The sequence below is a fragment of the Polyodon spathula genome, chromosome 1 (assembly GCF_017654505.1).
Source record: "Polyodon spathula isolate WHYD16114869_AA chromosome 1, ASM1765450v1, whole genome shotgun sequence".
Lineage (NCBI taxonomy): Eukaryota > Metazoa > Chordata > Actinopteri > Acipenseriformes > Polyodontidae > Polyodon > Polyodon spathula.
In genome coordinates, this window is record NC_054534.1 from 26,105,767 (window position 1) to 26,127,924 (window position 22,158).

General features: G+C 38.1%; 1 protein-coding gene across 1 annotated transcript in view; it reads left to right on the forward strand.

The window, feature by feature from the left end:
- Positions 1–21,750, forward strand: part of ptpn13 (protein tyrosine phosphatase non-receptor type 13) — a 92,401-nt gene extending 70,651 nt beyond the window's left edge. Inside the window, exons 37-50 of the mRNA XM_041251020.1 lie at positions 346–437; positions 859–893; positions 1,276–1,431; positions 4,226–4,382; positions 5,131–5,256; positions 5,488–5,591; positions 6,392–6,447; positions 7,664–7,773; positions 18,102–18,250; positions 18,588–18,678; positions 19,738–20,075; positions 20,563–20,778; positions 21,178–21,240; positions 21,560–21,750. Coding sequence (XP_041106954.1) covers positions 346–437; positions 859–893; positions 1,276–1,431; positions 4,226–4,382; positions 5,131–5,256; positions 5,488–5,591; positions 6,392–6,447; positions 7,664–7,773; positions 18,102–18,250; positions 18,588–18,678; positions 19,738–20,075; positions 20,563–20,778; positions 21,178–21,240; positions 21,560–21,637 — 1,771 coding nt within the window. The 3' untranslated portion in view covers positions 21,638–21,750. The remainder of the gene's footprint in view (positions 1–345; positions 438–858; positions 894–1,275; positions 1,432–4,225; positions 4,383–5,130; positions 5,257–5,487; positions 5,592–6,391; positions 6,448–7,663; positions 7,774–18,101; positions 18,251–18,587; positions 18,679–19,737; positions 20,076–20,562; positions 20,779–21,177; positions 21,241–21,559) is intronic.
- The last annotated feature ends 408 nt before the right edge of the window (positions 21,751–22,158 follow it).

Here is a 22,158-nt window from a genome sequence, read left to right on the forward strand (position 1 = left end):
TTTGTCTGAAAATGGCTTGTGTGCATTCAAATAAGTGAATTATTTCACCATAATAATTTAGAGCAAACTATTTTTAAAACCTATTTTTTTTTTCTCTCCTGTATTTTGACAAAGATTCTAAAAAAAATAAATCCTTGAGACACTTTTTCCAGGATGCAATGCTTTATTTCACAAGTAATGCATATACATGTCTCAAATGATGTTATTGTCAGCATCAAGTTTTAATCAATCTAAATGTTCAATGCACTTTACAAGCCAGATACTGTAATAACTGCCTTTCATTTCAGTTTAACAACAGAGAAAAACTCTTGTTTGATAATTAATTAATTTTTTTGTTTTTTTCAGAGATGGGCAGCCAGTGATCCCAGTTGCAAAACAGTTTTTGTCTTTGAACAATAATCTTAGTCCAAAAATAAATGGCTCCACTAATGTTAATGGTAAGTGAGTTTTTGATTCCTTTTGCAATAAAAGCTGCAGACAATAGGGTATTGTTCTCTGGTTAGGTCTGGGATATTAGATGAAAATTCAAAGCATTACCTCAAAAACAGCAGCATGTCTCTAATGCCAGAATTGTTACCCTATAGACAGAACGTCAGAATAGCACATCCATATACACCATTCTTTAATTTTTATTGAATTATTCATCTGCACTATACAGTATTGGATATTATCCACATGCTTAGGCTTGCTGCACTGTAGGTTTGGCTGCAAGTATACCAGGACCCACATATATCAAATCAAGCATGTAGGGTATGGATGAAATATGGGCTGTAATGGGTCGATCATCAGCCTTAGAGAACAAGAAGTACATTTCACATACCGTGGGACTGACCACTGTGGTTTGTTTTCTCTTCTCAGGATATCCTCATGGAGAGGACAGCAGCGAGTCTGAGGTAAGTACAGTTATAACACCATTAAAATGCTAAATGTTCTTTTTTAGGGTACTGTATGTCTCACACAAATACTTTGTAAGTTTGGATGGTTTCCAGTGGGTAATACGCTGTTGGTTCTAAATTTAAGAGCACATAATTGTAGTGAACATATACACCTGGAGACCTCAATTTAAAACAGAATTTTCCCGACATATCTGTACTTCAGATAATAAACTAACCAGTGGATAAGTGAAAGTATCCCACCAATTAGCCTTCTGACCACAAGTCTGTTCAATGTACATCATGGAATTTTTAATAATAAAACTAAGTGTGAGTGATCAGTCCTTGCTGTAGATTGGCAGTGGTATTGCTAATGATCTCCCTGCTGTTCTCTCCATTTAAGGGCGGTGTTATTCATCTTGAACTCAATAAACCAGCCACGGGGGGGCTAGGGTTTTCTGTGGTGGGCGGAGAAAAGGGTTTTTTTGTAAAGTCGATCACTCCAGGAGGTATAGCTGACACGACAGGAGATTTACAAGTTGGAGACAAATTGCTACAGGTAACTTAATAACCCATTTCATGCAAATTCTTCCATGTAAAACCTGGTAGCAGTTTGCATTTTTTTAATTTATAAAGTGTGCTTTATTAATCGTTTTAAAGTTCCTTTCGCAAACTATTTTTGGGTGCCTTTATTTTGGTAATGTGACACCTACCTACCTACAATCTTCTCTGATGGAATGCTCTCACAGGGAGCAGGATAGTAGGTGCTTGGCATTTTTTCATTACACCAATGTACACCTATGGTGTGCTTAAACTATAAAACTAAAATGTCAAGCAAAGTGAATTTTGAGTAGCTGTGTCTTGTATAACCTTTTGATTTGAGCTTGCAGCTACGTTCAGCAAAACATTCTGTACTTGTGAGAGATAAAAGATGTTTCATTAATGGCATACTGTAGTTTTGAATACGTTTATTATTTTATTTTAAGGTTGTCAATCGCAGTTATCTTCTGAGATTAACGCGGTAATGTCTTTGGAGCTTTTTTTTTTTTCACACTCCTCTTGGCCATCTTTAGCAGACTGTAATTCATTCCCTACCTCGCCATTTTAATATACTCGAGCGCATGCAACAAGAAAGCTTGTGAATGGGAAGTTTATTTAAAAAAAACACACACACACATTCTGACATGTCTAGTTTCACTATCACAATCGTAGGCTACATCTAATCTGAAGTACAACCTGCATGCTAAACATGCTGTCACTTCTCAAAATACACTTCTAGCAACACCACAACAACACATGAAACCCATCAGTTTCACACAGTATTCTATACACTGTTTTGTAGAAATTCAGAATCGCTGCAAACCCATGAATCAAGCTAAGTATGATAATGTAACTAATATATATATAATAATGTGTTTACAATTAAGGGTACTGTAACCGTTACTCAATGCATGCTTTGAAACTGGTAATAAAAATATACAGTATAATTTGAAATGCATTAAGGTGAGTAATAAACTGGCTCCATTGTGATTTAGTGCTGAAGTTGTTCTGTATAATTCTGTGTAAATAAGTATAATATTTATAAAGGGGCAACAATGTGAATACAAAAATAGTACAACAGTTTATTTTTATTTTTTTGTGCTGGGTTGTTTTTTGGATGATGATGATGATGATACAATGACAATACAATCCAAATTTCATTTTGATAAAGCATTTTTCATGCAAACATTGCAGGGCGCTTTACAAAAGAAATATAAAAAAGCCTGTCTAAAATAGTGCAATATTGCAAAAATAGGAACCTTTCCGAATTAACATTTTTAAAATCAGAAACTACAGTTGATAGAAATGAGAAATGCGTATCACAGCGAGTTTGGCATTGCACGGATACGCTGGGCCAACTTGACAGAATTTACACAACCGTTACTAAACTAGCAAAGTAGTACTGCTTCGTGGTGTGATATTGCTTAATCTGTGTGATATTACTTCATCTGTGGAATCAAAGGTAAAAAATGAAATGTCAGTGTCTGCCAGAAGTGACATCATTGAAAGAAAACGGCATCACAACATGTTTCGTTGTGCGCCTGCTTACCACGGTGCCAGGAGTTGTGCGACAGCTTCAGTAATGGCAAGTGGAAAAAGGGCTCAGACCAATGTCGGGTCTCAGGGGCTGGATTTGGGAAGTGACATAGAATTGGGATCGGTTTCTGTCTGCGATACCGATGCACTGACCTTGTTCGAAAATACCCGTGGCCCAAAGAAAGCAAAACATGTCAACAGCAGTTTGTTTGGGAACGAAGATGATGAACCGGCCTCCATTGACTATCTGTCAGAATTTCTTTTGTTTTTTGCAAGAACCCAAATCTGTCACAGAAGACATGCTCATATGGTCGAAGCAGCATGCCTTACATTTTCCAACACTGTCCCAACTTGCAAGGGAAATGTTTTGTATTCCGGCAACAAAATATGCCTTTGGCCACTTTGTTCGGCTATTGAGAAAACGCAACAATTGCATATATGTATATATTAAAATGCGTTATCTCCTTTTATTTTTCAGGAATAAATAAAGTAATGTTTACCAACTGCTGTGTCATCCTTTTTGTTTAGTAAACAAAAGGTCCTACACAACGTATTCATACTCCTTGAATATTTTTCTACTTTAAATAACATGTTACATTTAATGGCTTTTATTACCTTTTGCAAACTAACAAATATTCGAAGGAATATCAAACTCTTGAAACAGCATGCAAACATAAAAATACTGTGTTTGTCCCAGCACTAGTGTGTACTATATAATCAAGCAACAAATAAACAGAATTTAAAAGATTCAGTTGTGCTAGCATTCCTGATATGAATCGGGAGCAGATTCCAAAGACGATGGGCATGAAAACGAAAAGCCTGGCTCTAACAGAGTCTAACAAATTTTTTGAATTGTCAAAAGATTAGCATTTTCTGATCACAGGGAACGGCCAGGGACATATGGGGTCAGCAGATCTAGAAGAAAAGAAGGTCAAAGGCCATGTAAGGCTTTATAGGTAACAAGAAGAACTTTAAAATAATAATAATGATAATAATAGTAATAATAGCATCAGTAATAAAACAAACTTGAAAGAGATGGATGCAGTAATTGTACCAATTAAATATGTGATTAAAACCAAGATTAAGATAAAACATTTTAATCAATTTTTTAATTGCTTGACAGCCCTATTTTATTTATGTATTTTACACAACTTTTTTTTTCAGAAATGGACAATGTAACAGTGTAGTTTGATCCAAAACCTGGAATAGGTGAAACTGCTATGCATCAGGAGTCTTGCTTCCATCCCTGTACAGTACACTGTTTTATATCCCAACAGGTGAATGGTGAATCAATGATTGGGGTCTCCCACACCAAGGCTGTAACAACGATCCGCAAAGCTAAAGGGCTTGTGCAGCTGTCAGTGTTCAGATCTCCTCCCCAGAGTGAGAATCCATATCTAATGATGAACGCTGTTAAATACAATGGCAATCCAGGTAGGAGTCTTGGGGATGCGCAGCAAGTGTTAAGACTGCTGACTCGTTTTTTAGACTTCTAGTGTAAGTGAATACGTTTGGTTTTGATTTAAATATTTCCTATTTTTTCTGCACTAAAATTCTCAGAGATGTTGGGAACGTGATTAAAGTACATTTATTTAATTTGCTAAAGGCTTTGAATCGAATGTAAAAAAATTAATAAATAAATAATTCTTCCCAGTAGAATTGTTGACTTATTCTTTGTAATTGTTCTGAAGTCACAATAGCCGCAGCTTGGTGAGTAGGTTTTCAGAAGTCAACAGTAAAGTTGAAACTTGCTTAATCACGGGAAAAATTACATGGGTGAAGTGGAGAAAGAGGATCCAGTTGAAAATAAAACCACAAGAATAATGTGCAAGACACTGGCATGATGGGATATTATTTCTTAATGCAATGAGTTGTCAACTTAAACCAAGCTGTTTGCCCTTTTTAAATCATAAGTGTAAAAAGAACCATTATAGACAGATGAGGCAAAAAAGGCTAAATGCTCATGTGTTAAACAATCTAACGTTTATAATAAAGATGTACAGTAAATGTCTGTTAACAAAATATAATCTGCTCCCTAAATTGTTTTGTTATAGTAAGGTATATGTAATTTCCTGTATAACATTTACTGAAACCATTTTCAATTTATTTCAGGTGTCCAAAGCAGGTTTCGGTCGCACACGCGTCAGCTTGGACCAACATGTTTTGTTTTGCTGTATTTCAGATGGTCGCGTTGATATTGACCACGATGGTAATGTAGTGCAGTTCTTACTGAAAGACATCCAGCATGGGGTTGAGAAACGTCAGGCACAGAACACAGAGAATACCTCCCCAGGTATTTTCACTGCAGGTATGTGAGAGAACAGAATGAAATGTGGGCAAAAGACCTGTTTGCGCTAGGAGCCACAAGGACAGAGGGGGGGTAGGGGGAGGGGAGCTCTGACCATACCAGACTGCTTTATCAACAGATCAGCAGGGCTGCCGTATAACAAGGTGATTTGTTTGGATTTGTTTTTGTTTTTATTTTAATGCAAACCAAACCAAAACAATGACGAGACCAAAGTTCCACCTGTCCTTGCAGACTGTGCTTCCCAGCTGCCTGAGGTGATGAAGACTGAAGACGAAGGTCTTCAGTCCGAGGACACGGACTGCGATGGTTCGTCTTTGCCAGAGGACTCTCCTGAGGTAACATGGGCTGATTGTTCACTCGCTTGCTGACCTTGTTTTTTGTACGCAGTGATGAACCATTGCTAAAGGGGACTCTGGGCACCCACAATCCTGCTGGTACTGATTTCTAGTAGCTTTTGAAAAACAATACAATACGGATTAGCTCCCCCAGTGTGTACCAGGGCAGTTGAAATGCAGACCCTTGACAGTCTTCCTAGTTAGATTTGTTTTTCCACACTAACTAATACAGAGATGGAAAGGGACTGGCTCATGGATGCTAAGGTCCATGTATTATGTAACCGATACTGTTTTTACAGAGCCAACCAATGATAATGCTAAAGAAAAACATAAAGCTATGGCCAGCGGTTTTACATCACCCTCTAGAATTAACTAATGTTGCTTCCTAAAGTCGAATGAAACCTGCTGAATAATGTTACATTCACATATGTAATTACATACCTCTAGTTCTCCATGTACTGAATGAAAAACTGACCAAAACCAACATTTCATAATCTAGCATGAAATACTGTACTACTGTTATGGCTTTCAGAAGACTTTTGCAATATCATTTTGTAATTTCTTTTATGTTAAATGTAAATTAAATTCAAGGAAGAATACACCAACAGAAGACCAAGCTGAATCATTAGTAAAAGTCTACTCGACCGTTACCTCAAACCTCTTTTTCATGGGTATTTTCTGATCTAGGAGGTTATATATATATATATATATATATACTTTCTAGGGTGATGCAGAACTTTTGGCCATAGCTGTATTGCATAACGTAACATTTATTTAAAAATGTATTTATTTTTTTTTAGACTTCAAGAAGGAATGGCTGTAGAAAAAATGTTATTGAGGTCCCAGCCCCAGACAGGTAACTCACAGGCAAAAACAGTGTACAGGCTGAAAAGGATTGTAGATGTGTCATTGGGGGTTATTTACATTGAGCTCTTAATTAAAAAATGCAAAACAATTGTGGGACTGTCCACAAGTTTTTAAAGCACAAAGCCAGCAATGTGTCAGAAGTAAAGGGTGTAGTAAAGTGTATTTGTATTAAAGAAAAATGAATTTGGTATGCAATGGAAATATATAATGATAAGAAACACCCACTACTTGTGTTAACATACCTGTTTCAGATTAGTTTAAATATATACATACCCGCAATTCGTGGATATAGTTACCCGCTACTTTGCGTCATATGGCTTTGTGGCAAAGTGGTTTGCAGTGCACAGGCGTAGAGGTGATGCAGTGCTCAGTAACAACAATCCAACAACAGTTCAATGGTGAAAAATGAAGCTTTATTATTATTATTATTTTTTTTTTGTAAATAATAATACTGACCTGTACACAGCGATTTGTGTAAAGTCAGTAAAACCATGAGGTTAAGTCCTGAAATAATTCTAACATACACTGTACACAGACACGGTCACGAATCCCAACAGTGAGTGCTCCTTGTGTAAGTGGTGAATTATACAAAAACAGTGAAACAGTAGTGCAGTGTAGTCTGGGGTGATTTAGCGACAGCTCCTGGACAGTTTAGCTGTCAAACAATGACAAATACAATTATTAATAGACAGAAAAAAACAACAGGAAAAACACTCTGTTTAAATCACAGTACATCCTTTACAGGTCTTTTCCATAACTGGAACAAAGGAACAGATCACTTGACCACATCCCCCGATATACCTTCAGTCCCGCCCCCTTCAGTAGCAAATGCTATCACGTATCCTATAATCCATGACTGACACCTCGCCTGCCACATTAGGGCGATGACTTCTGGTATTGCGGCTCTGCCCCCTTCCTGGATGACTTGGATTTGTTCATTCTCTGTCACAGGCTTATTCATAACCCATAGAACTTGACTGACCGGATAGGTAGGAAAGAGATCTTGATAAATACTGCCACGTGATAGCGGGTTACATTTTTACTGGTAAGCATCTCTGCAATAAAGAAAGCTTGGAGGGGGTTTTGTTGTTACGGATATGAGATTGAAATTTCAGGCAAAGTGTTTCCAGGAACAGCAAGGCATTGGGATGAATATTGCATATTTGAGTAAAGATAGGTGCTTAATTAATTTTCAACTCTTTCAGTTCTGAGAAGCCTCCTGAACAGGCGCAAATGGGGAACCCAGATGAGGATGAAATTACCTGGGGGAGCGATGAGCTTCCCATCGAGTCTCTACAGCAGCACCCAACCGAAGGTAGGTTAAGTATATAAACCAGTTGTCATAGAAGGCTAAGCAGATTTTAGCAATTTCTCTTAAGTCATTTGTAGTTTTGATGTAAGAACATAAGAACATAAAAAAGTTTACAAACGAGAGGAGGCCATTCGGCCCATCATGCTCGTTTGGTTGTTTGTAGCTTATTGATCCCAAAATCTCATCAAGCAGCTTCTTGAAGGATCCCAGGGTGTCAGCTTCAACATTACTGGGGAGTTGATTCCAGACCCTCACGATTCTCTGTGTAAAAAAGTGTCTCCTATTTTCTGTTCTGAATGCCCCTTTGTCTAATCTCCATTTGTGACCCCTGGTCCTTGTTTCTTTTTTCAGGCTGAAAAAGTCCCTTGGGTCGACACTGTCAATACCTTTTAGAATTTTGAATGCTTGAATTAGGTCGCCACGTAGTCTTCTTTGTTCAAGACTGAACAGATTCAATTCTTAGCCTGTCTGCATATGACATGCCTTTTAAGCCCGGAATAATTCTGGTCGCTCTTCTTTGCACTCTTTCTAGAGCAGCAGTATCTTTTTTATAGTGAGGTGACCAGAATTGCACACAGTATTCAAGATGAGGGCTTACTAGTGCATTGTACCGTTTTAACATTACTTCCCTTGATTTAAATTCAACACTTTTCACAATGTATCCGAGCATCTTGTTAGCCTTTTTTATAGCTTCCCCACATTGTCTAGATGAAGTCAACAAAAACTCCTAGGTCTTTTTCATAGATTCCTTCTCCAATTTCAGTATCTCCCATATGATATTTATAATGTACATTTTTATTTCCTGCGTGCAGTACCTTACACTTTTCTCTATTAAATGTCATTTGCCATGTGTCTGCCCAGTTCTGAATCTTGTCTAGATCATTTTGAATGACCTTTGCTGCTGCAACAGTGTTTGCCACTCCTCCTACTTTTGTGTCGTCTGCAAATTTAACAAGTTTGCTTACTATACCAGAATCTAAATCATTAATGTAGATTAGGAATAGCAGAGGACCTAATACTGATCCCTGTGGTACACCGCTGGTTACCACACTCCATTCTGAGGTTTTTCCTCTAATCAGTACTTTCTGTTTTCTACATGTTAACCACTCCCTAATCCATGTACATGTGTTTCCTTGAATCCCAACTGCGTTCAGTTTGAGAATTAATCTTTTGTGCGGGACTTTGTCAAAAGCTTTCTGGAAATCTAAATAAACCATGTCATATGCTTTGCAATTATCCATTATCGATGTTGCATCCTCAAAAAAATCAAGCAGGTTAGTTAGACACGATCTCCCTTTCCTAAAACCATGTTGACTGTCTCCCAGGACCCTGTTACCATATAGGTAATTTTCCATTTTGGATCTTATTATAGTTTCCATAAGTTTGCATATAATAGAAGTCAGGCTTACTGGTCTGTAGTTACCTGGTTCAGTTTTGTTTCCCTTTTTGTGGATCGGTATTACGTTTGCAATTTTCCAGTCTGTCGGTACCACCCCTGTGTCAAGAGACTGCTGCATGATCTTGGTTAGCGGTTTGTAAATTACTTCTTTCATTTCTTTGCGTACTACTGGGAGGATCTCATCCGGCCCAGGGGATTTGTTTATTTTAAGAGCTCCTAGTCCCTTTAACACTTCTGCCTCTGTTATGCTAAAGTTATTTAAAACTGGATAGGAACTGGATGACATGTGGGGCATGTTGTCAGTATCTTCCTTTGTAAAAACTTGTGAAAAGTAATCATTTAATATATTTGCTATTTTTTTTTCTTCATCTACGATTTTGCCATTTGTATCTCTTAAACATTTAATCTCCTCTTTGAATGTTCGCTTGCTGTTGTAATATTGGAAAAACATTTTGGAATTGGTTTTAGCTCCCTTAGCAATGTTCATTTCTATTTCTCTCTTGGCCTTTCTAACTTCCTTTTTGACTTGCGTTTACAGTTCTGTGTACTCTTTCTGCGTACTTTCTTTTTGGTCCTTTTTTAATGCTCTGTAAAGTGCCTTTTTTCGCTGAATATTTTTTTTTTAATTGATCTATTAAACCATTTTGGCAATTTAGTTTTACATTTAGATTTGTCTACTTTAGGGATGTAATTGTTTTGCGCCTCTATTACTACATTTTTGAAGAACAACCACCCTTCTTCTGTGGGTGTTTTCTTTATTTTACTCCAATCTACTTCTGTTAGTCTCTGTTTCATACCTTCATAGTTTGCTTTTCTAAAATTGTAAACCTTAGCTTTAGTCATTACTTTTGGGGTTTTAAAAAACATTTCAAATGAGACCATGTTGTGGTCTGAGTTTGCCAGTGGTTCTCTGACCTCTGTTTTAGTTATTCTATCTTCGTTATTTGAAAAGACTAAATCAAGGAATGCCTCCCCTCTAGTCGGCGCCTTGACAAATTGTGTTAGGAAGCAGTAATTTGTCATTTCCACCATTTCTATTTCATCCTTCGCGCTACCCACCGGGTTTTCCCATTTTATTTGGGGGAAGTTGAAATCCCCCATTAGTATGGCTTCTCCTTTGCTACACGCATTTCTAATGTCATTGTATAACAGATTATTGTGCTCACCGTCTGAATCTGGCGGTCTATATCATGCTCCTATTATTATGCCCTTTGAATTTTTGTCTGTTATTCTGACCCATACTGATTCTGTTTTATTTTCTTTGTCCAGGTTTAACACCTGGGCTTCAAGACTCTTTTCTTATGTATAGCGCTACCCCTCCTCCTCTTCTGTCCTGCCTGTCTTTCCTATGCAGTGTATACCCACAAATATTATATTTGTCCCCATCGCTCTCAGACAACCATGTTTCTGTAACACCTATCACATCATAGTTACAGTGGCTTGCGAAAGTATTGACCCCCCTTGGCGTTTTTCCTATTTTGTTGCCTTACAACCTGGAATTAAAATGGATTTTTTGGGGGTTTGTATCATTTGATTTACACAACATGCCTACCACTTTGAAGATGCAAAATATTTTTTATTGTGAAACAAACAAGAAATAAGACAAAAAAACAGAAAACTTGAGCGTGCATAAGTATTCACCCCCCCCAAAGTTAATACTTTGTAGAGCCACCTTTTGCAGCAATTACAGCTGCAAGTCTCTTGGGGTATATATCTATAAGCTTGGCACATCTAGCCACTGGGATTTTTGCCCATTCTTCAAGGCAAAACTGCTCCAGCTCCTTCAAGTTGGATGGGTTCCGCTGGTGTACAGCAATCTTTAAGTCATACCACAGATTCTCAATTGGATTGAGGTCTGGGCTTTGACTAGGCCATTCCAAGACATTTAAATGTTTCCACTTAAACTACTCGAGTGTTGCTTTAGCAGTATGCTTAGGGTCATTGTCCTGCTGGAAGGTGAACCTCCGTCCCAGTCTCAAATCTCTGGAAGACTGAAACAGGTTTCCCTCAAGAATTTCCCTGTATTTAGCGCCATCCATCATTCCTTCAATTCTGACCAGTTTCCCAGTCCCTGCTGATGAAAAACATCCCCACAGCATGATGCTGCCACCACCATGCTTCACTGTGGGGATGGTGTTCTCAGGGTGATGAGAGGTGTTGGGTTTGCGCCAGACATAGCGTTTTCCTTGATAGCCAAAAAGCTAAATTTTAGTCTCATCTGACCAGAGTACCTTCTTCCATGTTTGGGGAGTCTCCCATATGCCTTCTGGCGAACACCAAACGTGTTTGCTTATTTTTTTCTTTAAGCAATGGCTTTTTTCTGGCCACTCTTCCGTAAAGGCCAGCTCTGTGGAGCGTACGGCTTAAAGTGGTCCTATGGACAGATACTCCAATCTCCGCTGTGGAGCTTTGCAGCTCCTTCAGGGTTATCTTTGGTCTCTTTGTTGCCTCTCTGATTAATGCCCTCCTTGCCTGGTCTGTGAGTTTTGGTGGGCAGCCCTCTCTTGCCAGGTTTGTTGTGGTGCCATATTCTTTCAATTTTTTAATAATGGTTTTAATGGTGCTCCGTGGGATGTTCAAAGTTTCTGATATTTTTTTATAACCCAACCCTGATCTGTACTTCTCCACAACTTTGTCCCTGACCTGTTTTGATAGCTCCTTGGTCTTCATGGTGCTGTTTGCTTGGTGGTGCCCCTTGCTTAGTGGTGTTGCAGACTCTGGGGCCTTTCAGAACAGGTGTATATATACTGAGATCATGTGACACTTAGATTCCACACAGGTGGACTTTATTTAACTAATTATGTGACTTCTGAAGGTAATTGGTTGCACCAGATCTTATTTAGAGGCTTTATAGCAAAGGGGGTGAATACATATGCACGCACCATTTTTCCGTTATTTATTTTTTAGAATTTTTTTTCATTTCACTTCACCAATTTGGACTATTTTGTGTATGTCCATTACATGAAATACAAATAAAAGTCCATTTTAATTCCAGGTTGTAAGGCAACAAAATAGGAAAAATACCAAGGGTGGTCAATACTTTCACAAGCCACTGTACCTGTTAGTGCAGTAGCTTCAAGTTCTAGAATTTTGTTTCTGATACTTCTAGCATTTAGATAAATACATTTAATGGTTGTCTTACCTGAGTTGTTGTTCTTGTTTTGATGCAGTCTCCCTTCTGTTTTTTTGTTGATTTCTCCCCCGTTCCTTTCTAGTTTAAATGCTTCTGAACCTGCTCGAGGATGTTTTCTCCAAGTAGACTGGTTCCCTTGTTATTTAAGTGCAGTCCACCCCGTCTATACAGATAGTCCTCGTTGTAGAATGTGGTCCAATGATCAAGATAGGTGAAGCCTTCCCGTCTGCACCACATCTTCAGCCATGCGTTTTGATTAATTATTTTCAGCTGTCCATATGGTCCTTTGCAAGGTGCCGGTAGTATACCAGAAAATACCACAGTTTTGGTTTTCTGTTTTAATTTCCTTCCTGGCTGTCTGAATTTGTTTTGCAGGGATTTTGGTCTATCTCTTCCAATGTTGTTTGTACCGATGTGGACGACTACTACCGGGTCGTCTCCTGTTTGTTCTAGGAGCCTGTCCACGTTCTCAGTGATGTGCTTGACCGAGGCTCCCAGAAGACAGCACACTGTTGTAGTAAGGGGGTCCAAACCGTGAATTGAACTTGCTGTGTTTCTCAATATGGAGTCCCCAACAGTCATGACCTCCCTTCTTTTTGCTGTCTGCTCACCACTGTCAATGGGGTCCTGGATGTTGTTCCTTTCATTCTCTTTTGTTGGTTCTGCTCATCAAAATTCTGAAGTCACTCAAATTTGTTGGTTGTTTTGATTTCTGGTGGTTGTGTTTGACGAAGTTTCTTTTTTTCCCTGCTTCTGCCTACCTGAACCCAGCTGTTCTGACCTTCTATCTCCCTGGTGGCTTTCAGTCTGTTAGGGGTGATGCAGACTTCCATGAATTGTGGGTGTGCCAGTTCCTCAAGATCCTGTTGCTGCCTCACTTCTTCCAGCTCCATTTCTAGCATACTTACTAGTTTATGCAAATCCTGGATCGCGCGGCACTTTTCGCACACTTGGTTTAGGTCCGCTGGGTTTTCTCGGATTTCCCACATCAAAAGTTCTCATCATTTGTGTCTCATCGCACAACTTGTACATTCCTGAGAGCCAGTGTAGCAGTATCACCATGAAATAACAGCTGTCACTGTGGCTGCTATCTAGAGATTTAAATGTTCTAAAGCTAAATATGAATGGGTTACATTTGTTTGTTGTAGTATACAAAGTCACGTACGTGTCATCATCTATTTAACTTTTTCTCTGACAGTGGTGGAACGTAACGAAGTAGAAATACTGACTCATGCACTGGCTAGGATTCTGATTGGGTAAAGCAGAGCCGCAAGTGCAGTGTCTGCTCACTTTGATGATGACATAGTATGTTGATGCCCAACCAGAGATTTATTTTAAAATAATGAATCAACAAACAACGTTTAGCTGTGGAGGATGCATTAGTAGTTTAGGAGAGTAACAGGAATCTACAAGCAGTTTTAAAACAGGATTTCACATTATTAACATTTAATCCTAGAAGTATTTGAATTAATTGTGTTTTATTTATCGATAAAGGTTGTGACTAAATTTAAATTCCTGATTTGAGATTTAAATTAAGCATCTGAGCCAGAAGGAACAGGCTTAATCCTTGTGGTAATACCCACTTCATGCAGTTACATTCGGTTTTCTCAAAAAGCATCCGTGGTCTGTTCACCCTGTAGTTGCGGCGTAAATAACAATTTAATACAGGACCGTATTTAATTAAAATATTCTACTTACATGCAGCTTTTTGTACTCGTTTTGTGTAGTGTTTGTTATGGATAACCTTTTATTTTTTTTAAATAAAATATGAGTGCATATTTGTACAGCCAGCTATTTACTGTTAGACTACTTTTTTGTGGTGTTTGGTAATCATGCTGTTGTGTTTATAAAGTTTATTCAAAGTGCTGTCAGAGAACAGATACCATGTCTGTGTTGCTGGTGATCGGTTGAAATAAAGTTTATTGAATGTCAGTCTGCATCCATTTGTTTTACAACTTGTGAATAAAACCATAGAGAAGTTGATATTAACACTGTTTTTGATTTGAGTTAAAAAAAAAAATAATAATAATAATTAAAAAACAGCTAGGAAGTAGACACTGACAGACTGCATTCAGAGTGTGTGTACAATAAGAACTGAGATTTTCTTCCATCAAGCAGGAAAAGGTAAGTAATATCAGAAGTGAATACATACTGTAGGTCTGCAGGACAGTGTTGTGTTTTTTTTGTTTGTTTTTTAAGGCAGATTTCCATGGGTAGAATTTTTACTTCTGATACTTGAGTACTTTAAGATATGATACCTGTTTACTATTACTCAAGTAGTTTTCTAGAAGTATTCTTTGACTTTTACTTAATTACATTGTTTTTCCAAGTAACAGTACTTTTACTCAAGCAACACGTTTTGAATACTTGTTCCACACCTGCTCTCTGATAGGGTATAAAAAAATGAATGCTTATCCCATATTCTCAACATACTTTCTGAATTGTCAGTAAATATATGCTGCATGTTTTTTGAGTCTTTTAATATGGAACAATTGGTTTATTCTTAATGTCTACTTATAATTGTGCAAAACAGGGCTGCTAGAATAAACTATGAAAAGTGAACCTATCACAAGAATTCTGATTGTATTGCAGGAACAATTCAGTAATTTAATGTTTATTTGGGTTGATTAGTTCTCTTTCTAACAATATTTAATTGACATGTTACAAAGATAGAGGATTTACTATAAACACACATTCACGCGCAGACACAAGGAATGATTAATCAATAGTAGTATTTTATTAAGTACACAAATAATAAACAGACTTAGTCTCTAAGCAAAAACACAATTAAAAAACTCTCACTGCCTTAACTTGACTAGCAGGCAATTGAAATATGACCCGCCTGTCTCCTCACACACCAGCAAGCAAGCAGGCAGGCAGGCAGGCAGGCTGTGACGTAGTAGCTTGCTCACACACACGCCCACATCCAAGCACACAGTCTAAACTGAAATGATGCAGACAATCTTAGAATAGATCACATTAAGCTTATTAATGGTATTTAGATTAAGTATATGGCAAGTTTACTTTTAAATAAATTCTTCATACGACAATATGAGGTAGATTACTTATAGTTACTTCATCAAGTTTCACTAAAAGTTATTTCACACGCGAAGTGTGCAAACTGAATAATTAACTGTTCAATTCTATGTGAATGTGTTAGTTAATTAATTTAGTTCCATGAAAGGAAAATGCAACTGGAATTATATTCAACAATTCCTTGAAGCTTAGATTTTTGGTCTGTTGCCTTGGAAACTCAATCTGTCGAAGTGTCCAGCACAAAAACTCTCCTCTCGGCAACAACGTCTCCAGTCCCAGGTTGGATCAAACATGGCAACAAAGCTTTCAGTTCTTGATAAAATCAACAAACATCTGCAACAAAGTCTTCAGTCCTCGGTATAGGAACCACAACAGCGCCCGCCTGCTCTGTCCTCTTCGCTGAATCTTTTAGCTATGCAGGTAGCAGGGCACAGTTTATTTTGGATACTGTGATTTTAGGTGTACAGGTGACCTAGACGGGTTTGTCTGATAAGTCGCTAAGTTTTACGGCAGTCCTCTAGCCGGGCCTCAGTTTCATTGCTTGTGGTCGTTGACTCTCTTCCAGCTTGCTTCCTTGTCTTGGGTCTGTTTTCAGACAGTCCCGTCTTGATTTGGTTTTTAGGCAGAGTCCCGGAGTTGCAGCTTTGCTTAGCAGAGTGACAGCACCTTGTTTAGCATTCAGTGTGGAGCGCAAAATGTTCATTTTCTCTTGGCTATTTTTTTTTTCACACTGCTGATTAGCTACTTTCATGAGGTCATTTGTGTATCTTGCCTCTTTAATATCCCAGTCCTTTGCTGTTTTGATATCCTTTTCCACTGCGACATCGCTAGTTCGTCTTCCTTGCGTCAAAACAATTGTTGCACATGTGAATTATCTGTACATAATTCAACTGTCCGCTCAGCCTAATCCAGTTCAGGCGCCAGTCCTCTAAGTAGGTCACATAGGTCAGTATGTCTGCAAGGAGCCCTTTTTTTAAGACACAGCAGTTTGCCCTGTTTCTCAAGACACACAGTTTCATTAATCAATCCAGTTACATTTCTAATACACGTTCATGTATTATCATATTCAGGGAATATGTCCTACAGGGAATAATCCTACAGTGTTGTCCCAGTACATTTTAATGTTTATGCTTTTGGCTTATTTTGCTGTCACTTGCTCCTGCAAAATATCATATGTGAAAGGGCCTTTAGTTATGAAGCCTGAAGTTATGGACTGCCTTTTAAAACAGTGTTTAATGAATGCCCCGTTTCTACTGCCTGTTGCTTCTGGCTGTGGCTGCCCTCTGCAACAAAACAGTTTTTCCACTGCTTATCCAATCAGCTGCATAAGGCTATTTGGTCAGGTTTCTACAGTCTCTCATACTCAGTGTAAAGAAACTGGCTACAAAGGTGTGTTATCATATAGCAAGGAAGTGGCAGTAGAGAATAAACTGACAGGGAAATCTCTACCATGGTGGCTGAATCTCTTTCATATAAGTGAAACACGCATATGACATTTTTTTTTTCTTTGAGCTTTCTTGTATTAACCGAAAGCAAAGAACTTTGTTAAATTGAACAGTTAGGGGCTCCCAAGTGGCTCTTCGGTAGCCCTATTGCCTGGATGTCGCCAGTTCGAGTCTAGGCTATTCCATTGCCGACCATGGATGGGAGTTCCCAGGGGGTGGCGCATAATTGGCTGAGCACTGCCTGGAGGGGGGTTTGGGTCAGCCAGGGTCTCCTCAGCTCACCGCGCACCAGCGATCCCTGTAGTCTGGACGGGCGCCTGCAGGCTTGCCTGTAAGCTGCCCAGAGCTGCATTGTCCTCCAACACTGTAACTCCGAGGTGGCTGCATGGTGAGTCTGCAGTGTGAAAAGAAGCGGTCGGCTGACGGTACACGCTTCGGAGGATTATTTGAAAAAAAAAAAAAATAATAATTGGCAACTACTAAATTAATTAAATAAATAAATGATTGAACAGTTAGTCTTGCTTCATCACACAAGACAAAAGTTTCAAGTTGCTTTGCGCTTTTTTTTTTTTTGTTAAACTTGTATTCGTGATAAACACAGTGACAAAGCCTGGCTGTTTGTTTGGCTGTGCTCTCCTTAACCAGATTCTTTTTTATTTGTAATGAGCCTATGGTCAAATGTGTTTGTTAGTTTCTTTAAAACAAAACCCAACAGAATCTCACAATCTCCCAGTTACCTTGAAGTATGGCTCAAGGCATAAATGTGCAGCGTTCCTAAAACATTAGGTTAAAGAGGTGAAGTTAAGATATGCTGTGTAACATTCAAGTAAGTGTATAAATAACACAAAACCTAGAGAACCATGAACGACATCCACAGCAAATGCCCACTCAAACTTTAGCAATGCATCAGAAGTAGTCATGTGGTTTCCCATTTGCAGCCTTCAATAGCAGATCAATCAGGTGCAAAACAATGATGTCACTGTATTGACCTCAAACAGGAATGATACTGATTTGTGATGTAATTTATTTCTATTCATAGCAACGTGGAACCGTGATATCATTATAAATGTCCATTACAGAGGATACTACAGTCAGACAGCAACAAGTAGACCTAAATAATTTAAAAGTAAAATCAAGCATATTAAACACAGTGCAGAGAAGTAGAGTGCCATCTTTTAAATTATGCCTAGAAATTCTCTGCATGCATTGAGACGGATCAAAGTTATTCTAGCCGTTGCAGCACAGTGAGATGACATACAGCACATAGAATACAGCTAAAGCTCCACTGATATACAATATAGTGTACTGCTTTTTCCAGATGGCCCTATCATTACTGAAGAGGAGCTCACCTCCCTGCCTCTTGTCAGAGTCGTTCATGAGGGCCGCTTCACAGGCTCCAAGCTGAAGGGTGTCATTCGGATGCTGCGGGGCCTGTTGGATCAGAAAGTTCCCCTGGAAGAGTTTGAGGTACCGTTCGAGCGCTTTTACTAATGTCTCAGTTTGGTCTTTTGTGGATGTATCCTATGGATAACACATTGTTCCTTGAATTTGATTTATATTTTATTTAAAAAAAAATATATATATATATATATTAAGAATTTATAGTACTGTATGTTTTAGGAATCGCACTATGGAGAAAATGTAGTGTGTATAGCACTCCATTTTTTTAATTTCATTTTTTCACCCAGGCAGCAGAGTATGCTGGCTTCCAGTATACGGATAGCATGCAGTACTGATTTTGGGAAGAAAATTCTGAGTTAACTGATCCATCCAACTACATTGGTTTATTTATTTATTTTGACAGAATCTTCAGAATTTGCAACCGTTAGATGAGTGTTTAATTGGGCAAACAAAGGAGAACAGAAAGAAGAACAGATACAAAAACATTCTTCCATGTAAGTACAACTGAATTTAAGGGTTAGGAAATGATAGAGATGATATAGCTGTCTTCTCACTGATCCTCCCAGTAGAACCCTTGAAGGTATTGGGCCCTGTTTTTGCACTACAAGCTTTGGGTCTTTTGTGGTGGTGCTGTGTGTTTGTTTTTCTTATGTTCTGTTTCAGAAATTTAATGGCAACTTTACAGAATGGGTAAAAGCATTTTATCCAGAGAAGAAGAAGTATAGCTCAGATGTATTAGGTGGTGCCACAAAGTCATGTACAGCAAAGTGAGTGTGGCTTCCGGTGCCATTCAAATACCTGCTGCACAGGGAGTGACTGTACAGTAGAACCTTAGAGTTACGAACATCTTGGGAGTGGAGGTTGTTCAAAGTCTGAAATGTCCACCTCCTGAAAATGTCTTCAGTGGTTTTAATAAATATGTACACCTGCTATCTACACCCTCAATCTGGAGAATAATACAAGGATACAGAACAGTAATGCAGTACTCATATTGTTATGGTTCTAAAGTCTTTAGAATAGTGCTATAACTAGAAAAAGGCTGCATTTTTTTAATTACCATTGAAATCTTAACTACAGCAAAAAAAACTGATTTAAACGTCTCGGAAAACCTGGGTTAATGTAATGCTTGTAAACCAAAATTTTTAAATACCACAGTTTGCTCGGTCTTTCAGCCTCCTTTGGTTTGGGGGAGAGAGAAAAAAGTCCTGTCCTTTATTTAACTAAATTAAAGCAACATACTTGCTTTGAAATCTGCCTCACATTTCTGGATATATTTATTGGTAAAATAATGTTGCCTTCTCCAGAACCTGGAAGCCACTTATAGGAGTGCCGATCTGATTGCATTGCATGCATGGTTGAGTGATTACATACTAAGTGGAGTGTTCAGTTGTGCTGTTGCAAGATGAATTACCTTCACAACTGAACACTAAATTTCTAAAAGACGTAAAAGAAAATTGAAAATCACGTTCAAATAGCCAGAAACAGACTGCATTTCCATGTCAAATCCACATTTCATACAGATCTTTTTTTTTTTCTCCACCCCCCCCCACCAGATGATGCCACTAGAGTCTGTTTAGGAAACCATGGAGGCTACATCAATGCCAGTTTTATTAAAATGCTGGTGAAAGATGAAGAATTTGTTTATATTGCTTGTCAAGGACCCCTCCCTAATACACTGGCAGACTTCTGGCAAATGGTTTGGGAGCAAAAGTCGAATGTTATTGCCATGATGACCCAGGAAGTGGAAGGGGGAAAGGTCAAATGTCAGCGTTACTGGCCTGACACACCCAGGACTGCAGCTATGGTGGACAACAGGCTTCAGCTAACACTGCTTAAACACCAGCATCTGGGCAATTTTATTCTACGGCTCATTGAGTTGAAAGATGTGCAGGTATGTTTGCTAGCATCTTTTTGCTAATTGCCTCTGGAGTTGTGTATTTCTCACAATTGGAGTGTGTTCCCCTACATACCAATGACCTGTAAAGACCTACAAATAATTAATGTTCTTTAGTTCTTCTGTTTTTTTTTTGTTTTTTTTTTTAGTAGCAGTCCGTAGTTGTGGTGTAAAATCTTGGTCCTTGGTATTGAGCCTTTAAAAGTATTACTATTGCGTTTATTACAACTAGAAATAGGGTTATTGTGCATTAAAGAGATCAAAGTCTAAGATTAGAGGCAGTGTTTTATCACAATTGATTAATACAGCAGTACAATAGCACGGAAAAAAAACTCAAACCACTTCTGATCTGTACAGTGGGTAATTTTTTAATTTGTAAATCATATGTTACTTCACCTTTCAGACTTACAGAACCATTTAAGTATACAGCTCCTCTGTTTGTGCGGCTGCATGTAATAACCTGTTTTATTTCCTGTACTTCCAGACTGGTGAAATCCAACATGTAACTCATCTGAACTTTACTGGCTGGCCAGATCATGGAACCCCATCACAACCTGAACAATTACTCACCTTTATCTCCTACATGAGGCACATTTATCAGTCAGGGCCAATAATCACTCATTGCAGCGCAGGGATTGGACGATCAGGAACTCTCATTTGCATAGACGTGGTCCTGGGCTTAATCAGCAAAGATGTTGATGTGAGTACTGCCCGCCATCAGTATTTAACACCAGGAAAATAATTTAGAGTTGTCATTTAGAAAACTTTTCTTAGCTTGTCTAGCTTTGTATCAGCAACAAGCCTGTTTCACTGAAAATTTAACATGAAGAACAGCCCATCTCCTTGTTCAGCTGGGTTGTTTTTTATTGTCAAGAATGGGTCAGCATTCAAATATTTAAACCGTGAGCAGAGGGTACCATGCTTCCATGGGCAGTATCTCAGAAAGCGTTCAAGATATCTATACGACATTTAGCTTGGTTCCATCACATATGTTTATTGTGAAGTGAATCTAAGGAGGTCCAGGTGAGAGGTTTATTTATTCTGGTTGACATGAAATGACTTGTTGCATACGTGACTTTTCTCCTGTTTTATTTTAAAGTTTGACGTTTCGGACGTGGTACGGACAATGAGACTGCAGCGACATGGGATGATCCAGACAGAGGTAATGGTTCTTAAATATAAGGGCACAAGTGAGCTTTAATTCAGTAAATTTACATCTGTTTAAAAATGATGAATGCTACAGCTGTCTTAGTCATAGTATTTGAGAGCTTGACCATCCCTTGAAGAAAACGCTTGATGTTTTGTTTTGGGTTGTTCAGGTACCAGTTGGGTTCCAGTTCCACCCATTAGGCTGCTTTATTACAGCTCTGAATGCAAAGTGCTGATTTTGATTGTAACATATCAAGGGCATTAGTAAGCTGTACAGAAAATGCTGTATTTCATAACACGTTTTTTTTTTTTTTTTTTTTTTTTTTTAACAGGAGCAGTATGTTTTCTGCTATCAAGTTATCTTATATGTGCTCAGATGCCTTCAAGCTGAAGAGAATATCTCAGGATAGCCAATGAAGACTTGAAATTGTGCTTACTATAAAGTCACCAAGATTTATTTTTTATATAAAATAGTTGCCTTGAAAAGTGCACTCATACAGACACACACACACACATATATATATATTAGGGCAGTCAAGCGATTAAAAAAATAATTGTGATTAATCTTAGTTTTAATTGATACAATTATTGCATACATCTCATTTAAATTTGTTTTATTACTGATGCTATTATTATTATCATCATCCGTAAGACAACCCAGCATAAAAATCTTATTTTCCTATTTCTGGATTCCTATTTGTTGGTCCCTGTTTGTAGCACCTTACTGCATTTAAAATGATCATTTTCCTTTATAGTATCCTTTACTCTTAAACTGATTTTCATTGCCATTTAAAAAAATAATAATTTGTTCTCTTTTATTAATAACTTGAAATTGCCTAAATAGAACAAAAAACATTCACTGTGTAATAGTTATATCCTCCGTAATTGTAAATAATATTGTTTAAAATAAATGTGGTTCTTGAAATAGAAC